Source organism: Hyposmocoma kahamanoa, unplaced genomic scaffold (genome assembly GCF_003589595.1).
Source record: "Hyposmocoma kahamanoa isolate Upper Pololo Valley unplaced genomic scaffold, ASM358959v1 101, whole genome shotgun sequence".
Lineage (NCBI taxonomy): Eukaryota > Metazoa > Arthropoda > Insecta > Lepidoptera > Cosmopterigidae > Hyposmocoma > Hyposmocoma kahamanoa.
The window spans coordinates 1,860,610-1,870,975 of record NW_020653333.1 but is presented as its reverse complement, the minus strand read 5'-3'; the positions used below and the strand labels follow the sequence as shown (position 1 = coordinate 1,870,975).

General features: G+C 37.9%; 1 protein-coding gene across 1 annotated transcript in view; it reads left to right on the top strand.

The window, feature by feature from the left end:
• The window catches only part of LOC113230338 (collagen alpha-1(IX) chain-like), a 60,095-nt gene extending 50,705 nt beyond the window's left edge, over positions 1-9,390 (top strand). Inside the window, exons 20-23 of the mRNA XM_026464233.1 lie at positions 6,231-6,344; positions 8,167-8,325; positions 8,553-8,615; positions 8,697-9,390. Of these exons, the coding sequence (XP_026320018.1) occupies positions 6,231-6,344; positions 8,167-8,325; positions 8,553-8,615; positions 8,697-8,791 (431 nt within the window). The 3' untranslated portion in view covers positions 8,792-9,390. The remainder of the gene's footprint in view (positions 1-6,230; positions 6,345-8,166; positions 8,326-8,552; positions 8,616-8,696) is intronic.
• Positions 9,391-10,366: the final 976 nt, after the last annotated feature.

Sequence of the window (10,366 nt, the reverse complement as noted above, 5' to 3'; positions counted from 1 at the left end):
ACACACACACACACACACACACACACACACACACACACACACACACACACACACACAAACAAACATCAGAACTTCGCTTGATTATTAATCATTTTTTCAGTCGTATAACGTCCACTTTACTTGACGACCACTGGACATTAGTTCGTGCGTCAGGGGGAGGAATGCTCGTTCTTGTCAGTGATATTTGGCATTTTGAGAATCTGGCATTTTGCTAATCTGGCATTCTGCGAATCTGGCATTCTGTGAATCTGGTATTTTGTGACTGGCATTTTGCGAATCTCATATTCTGCCCGTTTGTCATTTTGCGTTTCTGGCATAATGCGTCAAAACGGACGGATGAACCAACACACGGAAGAAAAAGTGGAAGAAAAAGGATTTTGAGAACGATTCAAAATTTATAAGTGGCCTGGAACCATTAAAGAGGGTGATAAAAAGGTGGGATGACGATGAACGAGGTTAGCATCGTCACATGCGCATGCGTTTGAACGGTTAAATTACGGCTTGATACTATGGAGCAACAGTACCTAGGTGAATGATTTCTTATTTTACAGAAAGAGTGTGTACGCATCCCTACGAATATCAACAGATGGAATCTTGTAGACCACACTTTAAAAATTTCTACGTAATTCTATGAAATGGCTAAATTAAAATTTGTATTGAATTGATATTTTTTTGTGCAATTACTCAACTAGTTTGTTATAATTATTAATATAAAGATCGATAACTTAGAAAAAATTCCTTCGATCCGGCGGGATTCGAACCGACGTCTTCGAGCAAACCGTGGCAGACGCTATGCCAACTAAGCCACGGAACGAACCAGCGGACCTCACGAATTGTTCTATGTGCAGATCTTAGTTTATGGTTATTAATGACTTTTTTGCCGTGGCGGTATCTGTGAGAAATCTATTTCTTCATTTAGCCAGGTACCTTTACAGCTACCATCACCTGACTAGAGATGGTTTATTGAATGTCACGATGTTTTACGTAGTTGGTTATAATTATTAATACAAATATCGAACACTAAAAGAACATTACTTCAATCGGCTAGATTCGCATCTAATTATATTTTACATTATATATTTTGTAATGTATATACAATAATCAGCGACTATACTCCGTCAAACCATTTATTTCACTTTTGACATATTCATGTCTCCGAAGTTCCGAATTATTGACATACAACCATAGGCAAAAAATGCAATACTTCCTGGACTCTTTTATTTTTTAATTTTAGTGAAGCGACGTGCTCTTTATCTCATTTAGAGAGTTCGTTCACCTTAGTAGCAGAAGACCGCCACCACAGGATGCTACGGAATCAGTGAGTGACATTTTAATACCTGTATGGAACAAAAACTCAGTAAAATAGTAAGTTATAATTGTAAGAACATAAAACGTAGCGCCGAATGTGTAATATCTTTGTGCAAGGATTGTGAAGGAAGGATGTGGTAGCGTTACAGGAGCATTGGTTGCTGCCGCAGGATCTACCATTTCTTAGTGAAATTGACAGAGATTTCAGCTATACTGGAAAGTCCGGGATGGAGCCAGTAGCGGGCATAATACAAGGTCGGCGTGACTTTATTGTGGCGAAAATGTGCGTTTTAACATGTGTCAGTCGTTTCGTGTAATACTGAACGTATTGTTGCTATTAAAGCAACTACAAGTGATATTCGCGTCTTTGTGATCGTGTGTGTTTTTATGCCTGTTAATAAGGCTTATATGTATAATATAATATAATAATAATAAATTTGCTTATGTTTACGGAATGTTTAGCAAATATAGTAGCTATAGCAGAGGTATGTAACACAGACTGCGTATATATATTATGACTTTAATGCTCACACAGAGACACTATTTTATAGGGAACTTATGTGTTTTTGCTCTGAAAGACTATGGGTGTGTGCGGACAAGGAAATAAATAATGTACTGAACAAGCACACATTTGTCTGTCAGGCCACAGGTAGCAGGAGGTGGTTGGATCACTGTCTAACTAGTCAGGCTGCATGACTTACAGTTACAAGTGTTAATATAGTATATGATGTGTACTGGTCCGACCATTACCCTCTAATAATATAATGTAATCTTGGTTTAATTAGATCTAGACCTAATGTAACCTAAAACAGTTCAAATAGTGTTAGATGGGGGCTTAGGAGCCTAGAAGTAATTGCTAAATATTTAGAATTTGTAATACTCAATTAAAATGTGTAGACTTTCCCTGTGAATTTAAAAAAATGTGCAGACAGAATGAAGTCAGTCACAGACATGTTATAGATAAGTTCTATGAAAACATTATTTCTATTATAAGACAAGCATCCATAACAAGTCGTAATCGAGAGGCAAAAAACTGTAATAAATTTATATTTAACCCAAAACACATTTATATGTGTTATGGGGTGGAACAAACACGGAAGCCTGAGAATGGACCCATATTTGAAAAAATGATTTTAAGTCGTAAAATATTTAAATTAAAGCTTAGGTACTGTCAGCAAAAACAAGATCAAATCAAAATTGACATACTTGCATTGCAGCACTCAGCTAAACAGTTTGACAAATTTTGGAAAAGCACAAAAATTTTAATGGTAGGGTGGAATTACCAGTTAGTGTAGAAGGCATAAGCGATACAAAGAGTGTTGCGAATATGTTTAAAGATCACTTTAAGATTGAACCGTCTTTGCCAAGCTCTGAGGTGTCTGATGCTGACCCCTGTCATGTGGAGCAGCCTATCAAAATCACTGCCAAAGATGTCAGATTGGCAATTAATAATATGAAAAGAGGCAAGTCTCCGGGGCATGATGGGCTCAGTATTGAGCATCTGAAACATGCAGGGTCACACATTAACAGAGTTTTGTCTTTGTTATTTACTTTTTGTGTAAGACACTCATATTTACCACCGGATCTGATGAAGACTGTAGTTATCCCGTTTGTTAAGAACCGTACTGGTGACACGGCCATGACATGTGATATAGATCAATCTCACTAGCGACAGTGACAGCTAACGTTCTGGACAGGATATCAGATGTTCACCTAAGTGACCAAATACTATTACACGACTCGCAATTCGGCTTTAAAGACGAGAGATTGCCATTTTGTCACTAAAATATGCTGTTGATTACTATATCAAAAGAGAGACCCCGGTATACGCCTGCTTTTTAGATCTTTCAAAAGCTTTTGACCTAGTGTCATATGTTATTCTCTGGACAAAATTGAAGAAAGCGGGCACATCACCTAAAGTAGTTGGTATTTTCTCACGTTGGTATAGTAATCAAAAGAATGTAGTAAAATGGGCAAATGCTCAATCTGATGAGTATGTTTGGAGCTGTGGCGTTAGGCAAGGGATATTAACCTCGCCTAGACTTTTTAATTTGTTTGTTAATAACCTGATTGGAGAGCTGAGCAGCATGCATGTCGGATGCCGTATTGACAACACAATCGTTAATAACATTAGCTATGCGGACGATATGGTGTTGCTCAGCCCTTCAATCAGTGGTATAAGACGACTTATATGTCATTGTGAGACCTATGCTGTGCAACACGGTTCAAAGTACAACGAGAAAAAGAAAGAGTTCTTGCTGTTTAAGGGTAAAATTAAAGAACCAGCCTATGTACCATGAATACTTTTAAATGGAGTACCATTGAGGCGTGTTGCACAGTTTAGGTACTTGGGTCATATTGTGACAGAGGACCTAAAGGATGAGGGAGACATAAAGAGGGAGCGCTGGGCGTTGTCGGTTCGAGGCAATATGTTGGTTCATAGACTCACAAGGTGTATGACTGGAGTGAAGCTCACACTCTGTAGAGCATACTGCCAGTGCTTCTACACGTGTGCTCTATGGTCCAACTTTAGCTGAGATAGTACGGCGCCTTGCGAGTCCAGTATAATAATACCTTCAGGGCCTTGTTGAAGCTTCCCCGTTTCTGTAGCGCATGTGGCATGTTTGTGGGTGCTGGCATGGATGATTTCTATGCCATCATGCGCAAAATGTCCACTTCGTTAGTACGAAGGGCGAGGGGTAGCAACAACGAGATCCTGAAGATGATAGCAGGCAGGATGGATGCAGCTGTGTTCCGGAAGTTCACTGAGTTGCATGTTCTACGTGTGAATCAGTGAAGCATCTGGGTGGCTGGGTTCGCCCTGTTTGTTATATAGGGTTTTTCAATAAGAACTTTGTTTTGTAAATCAAAATAAAACAATAAATTTAGATGACAATGATTCAAATTTTTATTGTATTAATAAAAGTAAGGTTTGGCAATTATTAATGAAAAATGATATCTGATAAATGTCCACCACGACCACAGTTACAGATGTCGATTCTTTCCATAAAGTTTTTAATCATTTTTTGAGAAAGTGGTGGGTTTATTTGGTTAATCACTTCAAAAATTGTGAGTTTTAAGGCTGCAATCAATTCGATTGGCTCCGTATAGACTCTGTCTTTAACATAACCCCATAAAAAATAATCCAGCGGTGTTAAATCATATGATCGAGCTGGCTACTTAACGGCTGAATTTCGTGAAATTATCGGGAAATTTGGTTTGCAATAAATTAATTCATTGTTTCGGTGGCAATGTGACTTGTGCCGTTGGCATTGGGCCGTTTTTTTCGAAAATTCGGCTGGAAATGCGGTAACGGTGAATGGATCACGCTATCGCGAGATGTTAACAACTCAATTTTGGCCTAGCATTGATGACATGGATATCACGACATGTGGTTTCAACAAGACGGGCATGTCACACAGCCAATGAGACGATCAATTTATTGCAAACCAAATTTGCTGATCGCGTAATTTCCCGAAATTCAGCTGTTAAATGGCCAGCCAGATCGTGTGATTTCACACCACTGGATTATTTTTTGTGGGGCTATCTTAAGGACAGAGTCTATACGGAGCCAATCGAATCGACTACAGCCTTAAAACTCAAAATCCGTGATGTGATAGCCGAAATAGACCCGACATTTTGCCAAAAAGTGATTAAAAATTTTGATGAAAGAATCGACTTCTGTCAGCGTGGTCGTGGTGGACATTTGCCAGATATCATTTTTCATTCATAATTGCCGAACTTTTCTCTTTGTAATACAATAAAAATTTGAATCATCTTCATCTAAATTTTTTGTTTTATTTTGTTTTAGAAAACAAAGTTCTTGTTGAAAGACCCTATATTTGTAACTAATTATTAGGTATTATTTTTTCGATTGAGTACTAATCCTAATACTAACAATAATAAGGTGTCATGTTACTAACTTGCTAACTTGTATGGACTACATTGTCTGAAATAAATGGTTTTTATTTTATTTATTATTTAATTTTTTAGCTACGATTTTTATCGAACCAACAGATTATGTAACAAAGATTATTCAAGTTGGTAAATTTTGATACTGTCTAATAAATTATAATGAAATGAAATAAATTATTAATAATTATAGTATATTCTTATTGTTTTTTACAATGGATCGTCGGATTCTTCCCCCATATGAACGGGAATAATCACTTAAATTTAACATTAATTATTAATTCTTGAGTACACAAATTGTCAAACGCAATATCACCATCCCAGTCAGACAAGAGACAAGATCTTTTTTTGGAACCCGCTCACATTTACGATTAAAACTTCTTCATAAGTAAAATCGATTGTTATAAAAAATCAAATCGGAAACGCTTTAGCACATCACTAATAGATTAGAATTCGAGCTGTCAAAAGTTAAATAAATGGTTGGACCTTAGACTATTCCTTTATTTTTTTCCATCCTCTAAGGGTTGGACAGAGTATAGGCGCAATAAGGGGTGTCATACCAATAAGTACTTGTGAAATGGAACTTGTATTGTTATGACTTTAATTTTGAATAAATAAATATTATTTTTCAAAGAAAACGTTGAGGGAAGCATCCTTATGACCGATTTAGTCATGAATCAATTAAGAAACTTTAGTGGATTGATAATTCGCCTATTCACTCTTCGTTATCAATTCGTTAAGCCAGCGGTGAAATAATAACGTCAGTTAATTGCTATTAATTTGTTTGTTCACTTTTCACAGTATTAGCTCGAAAGTACAAACGATAGATCAGGTTAAAAAGGATTTTAAATGTCATGCGGCAAATTCACAGGGAATGGCCTCAAACTTGATCTGTTGATAGAGCACCTGTGTTTGTTAGAGCGGTTGCTGTGGTATCCAACGAATTTTTCTATGAGCTCGATTTTAGAATGAATAATTATAACAAATTTGTTAATACTTTTTCTGTGCAGTACCCCTGCTTGAGCTGGAACACAAGATTAATGCACTGGAGCGGGTCTACGAAAGGCGGGGAAAAAGGGGTGCGATGGGGTCACCAGGATTGCCTGGACCACCCGGAGTACCAGGTAAGAATTTTTAGTTCAATTTGTTTTGCGTGAATGAAACATAACGTGGGGTTCACTGTGTAATTTGAACTCTTCGCGGTCAAGAAAATTTTCTTTACAGTCTAACAAGGTTCAGTCTAACTTTACAGTAAAACAAAATTTTACCAAACCACTATTGGAATGACATACGAATCAGCACAGACTGATGCTTTTTGAAAAAAATAAAATAAAAGGCTATAGGGTCGTCTGAGGAATCGGCTTGAGATGGACAGAAAAAGCTTTAGGTTCATGTAAGAGTGTAAAAAACGTGCGTTTCGCGTCGGTGAGCTCAAGCGCGACGCGCTACGTTTTTGTAGTTCTTATTCCATGAACATAAAGTGGCCGCGTCGAACGCTACGTCGAACGGAGCGCAGCACCCTGACTCGCTGATGTCATAGGTCCTACATAAGCGGTCCCATTCAGCCCCCGCTCCTTTCCCGTGGTCTGCGCCACAATATGCAACGTTGTCTTGTAATTGTAACGAATACCTAATTTGTATTAGTCATTAATTAGTATAAATGGGTATTTTTAAACCTCGCGGGACTGTATTAGTAACATCATACTCAACAACTTTTGTTCCACGACTTTGTTCAAAACATAAATAAATTTACCAAAAAGAAACTTTTAAGTTTTTAGTACTATCTGACACTTTTTAGATTTGTATTTGGCAGAATAAGTTTGAACGTGCAAGCGCCTACCGCGACGACTCCACCTCAGTCCTGCACTGACTTGTTACCGTTTAGAGTGACCTATTTAAATCTATTTATGTTTCTATGAAAAATAAATAGATGAATTATTTAAAGTCGTGGATTAAAATTTGTTGTTTATGATGTTAGTAAATAGTTCTGCGAGGTTGTTAGTAAATAGTCCTGTGTATGTCATCAGACAAGTACAGGACATTTCAAACCGGCTCAAGCCGATTAATAAGTATGATGATTCCCTAAAAAAAATAAGCGGATGGATTGGCCATTCGAGACGCGGAGTACTGAACTAAATATTAGTAAAGTTGTTGAAAAACCAAATACAAATCTTTATGCTTGTTGTCGTATCTTCGACAACAAGCACAGAAAAATTCGTGAGGTCCGCTAGAGTTCGTTCTAGCGCCTGACACGCTTTGATAGAAAACGTCGGTTCGAACCCGGCCGGGTCGAAGGAATTTTTTCTGAGTGAACACTCTCTTTTGATCTTTGTATTAATAATTATAACACACTAGTGGAGTAATTTCACATATAGAATAATTGAATTCAATTCAATAAAAATTTTAATACGGTGAATAGCGACATTTCTAGTCGGGGCTGGTAGCTATAAAGGTATCTAACTGGGTGACGAAATACTTTCATAGATTTCTCATAGATGGCGCTGCGGTTAAAAAGTCGTTGAAAAATCAAATACAAAGATTTCCCGGGTCACGAGAAAAAAGGTCATTGGCTACTGCAGCCTACAGCGTCTTTTGGGCCCTAGTAGCATTGACGCCGCCTGGTTTGCCATGTCCTTGTGTGGTGTAATATTCAGTTTCATAAAAGTTTTGGTTTGGTGGCACCTTTTTCTGTCGCACAAAAGACAATTGGAACTCCCCACCAGCGCATGTATTCCCTTCCTCTTATGATATGGAGTACCGCAAACGAGGCGTGAATAGGCGTCTTCTGGGCATGCAAGGTAGAGGTGGCAAGTGCGGTGTATTTCAACATTGCTCTGGTTCCTTTACGTTTCGATTCCACTTTCCATTTAACATCAGGTTACATCATCTGCCTGTCCTGTATAAATAGCACAAGATCTAACAAAAAGAGGTATTTTTTGGGTTCAGGTCTACCAGGTGCACCAGGTCTCAAGGGCAACCCTGGCGCTTCAGGACTAAACGGGCTGCCAGGCTTACCTGGACCATTTGGGCAGAAAGGGGAAAAGGGAGTGCGAGGACCCGAAGGCATTGGACGACCCGGGCTTGATGGAATGATTGGGGCTCCAGGTATGCATTGTTAATAAATACCTACAAGTCGATCTCATAGTCACAGATATCACGGGGCATGGGAATTGAAACCCACATTATTATAATGGGAATGTTTTGGGGTCACAGTTGGTCAAAATATCATTGTAACTAGTACGGACATAGTTATTAGTTAATATAAAGACAAAGATATTATATAGGATATAGGATAGTAATAGAGAAGAGGTATTCATGGACTTTATTTTTAGGTCCTAGAGGCCCGCCAGGAATGCAAGGGAAACAAGGAGAAAGAGGCGATCCAGGCAAAGAAGGTATTGATTGGTTTTGTGCCAATACAACAACTTGGTATCATAATTAAAATAAAAACTAATTCATCTTTTCTCATGACCTAGGTCCCATGGGACCTCGAGGAGCGCGAGGCGATACTGGTACATGCCAATGTCCTTTGCCACTAAATTTACTGCAAGGGACCAACAAGGGGCCTTAAGGGTATGATGATTGGGGCGATAAAGCACTGCAAGACTTATTATTATATTTTAATATGGGTTGATACATCGATGAATTACTATAATAGCGGCCTATCTCAAAAATCGCTAATTCATCGGGAAGATGTGTTTAAAAAAAATCTGCTTATTTGACACACGAAACCGATTTATTGGTCCATTTTTCTATATTTTTGGTTCAATATTGTTACGTGATTATTTTAACCGACGGAAAGCTGGTATCTTATTTACAATCAAATTTAGCATATTATGCAAACAACTGTAATAAAGCAAAGAATGAACAAATTAGGTTTGGGTAGCCACTTTTGAAAAGCAACGATATTATGTAATTTATAACAATGTTTTTGGAATTCTGGTGAATTTGGTTGGATGTAATTAAGTATATTTTAAAATTTATTGTTTCTCTTTTTACGGGCTGCAACAAAAAGGTGTTCTAATGTATTCTTCCCTCATTATCATAACACGTGATCCACATTTTTAAACAAAATGAAAATTAATATTATGTGGGTTCTAGCGATGCGCGATTGTGAATGGTTTCGATATTCGACTCGTTAGTAATTTTATTCTCCTGTCATTCGAATGACAAGTTAGTAGTCTTTTTAAGACTTTCGTGGTTATTCACTAAATGATTATCACTAGTAACAGGTTTCTTACCACGGTATAACTTCTTTTTATTTTCTCGATATTTCGGAACGGTTGCACGCTCCATGGTCACGGGTTGACTCAATGTCCTAGTAGTACCTGTTACTAGTGATAATCAAGTTAGTAGTCTACTAATTTTCATATTCGAATGATCTGAATGAACATTCATTACTAAATAGTATTATTATTCCATAGATTCCATAGAGCATTTTTGCTCGTTATTACCTAGCCCTCTCTGACATATGGTAAATACCGTAATCGTGTCGGGGACAGGGATATTTTGATATTCTTATTTTTTTATAAGATCCAGTGCCGGGACGGACAAGTCGTGCGCCTCATGGTAAGCTACACGCTTGTCCATAACAGTTGCAGTGCCACTCAGAGCTTTAAATTACAAAGATCTGAGGGGCACTACCACTGTGCCCGTCACCCTGAGTTATAAGTTAATAAGTCCCATGTGCCTGTAATTTCACCAGCACCCTTAACCCTTCAAAACTGGAACATAGTAATGGTGACATTACTGCTTGGCGGCAGAAACAGGTAAGGTGGCAGTACTTCCTTGATCGAACTTATAGTGAAGGAGTTCAGAGTTGGTCCGACAATATAATCATTCGACTCGTACACCCGACTTAATGGCAGGGGCAATCGGTATCGGCATGATGGTGTTTGGATTCGAATTAGGCGAATCATTTGCTCATTCGAATTTTTAGTAAGTATTAATAACATTCAAAGTCGCGCATCGCTAATGGGATCAGCGGTACGAGACCTGTAACTTGCTCTAATCGATTTTTTAATATCTCATTTGGTTACAGTTGTATTGTTAAACAAAATTAGCGTACCATGACATTTTAAACTAGCAAAAAAATACCTTTAGGTGTTAATGTCCCGAAAGTTACCGAGATGCCAATGCAAATTAG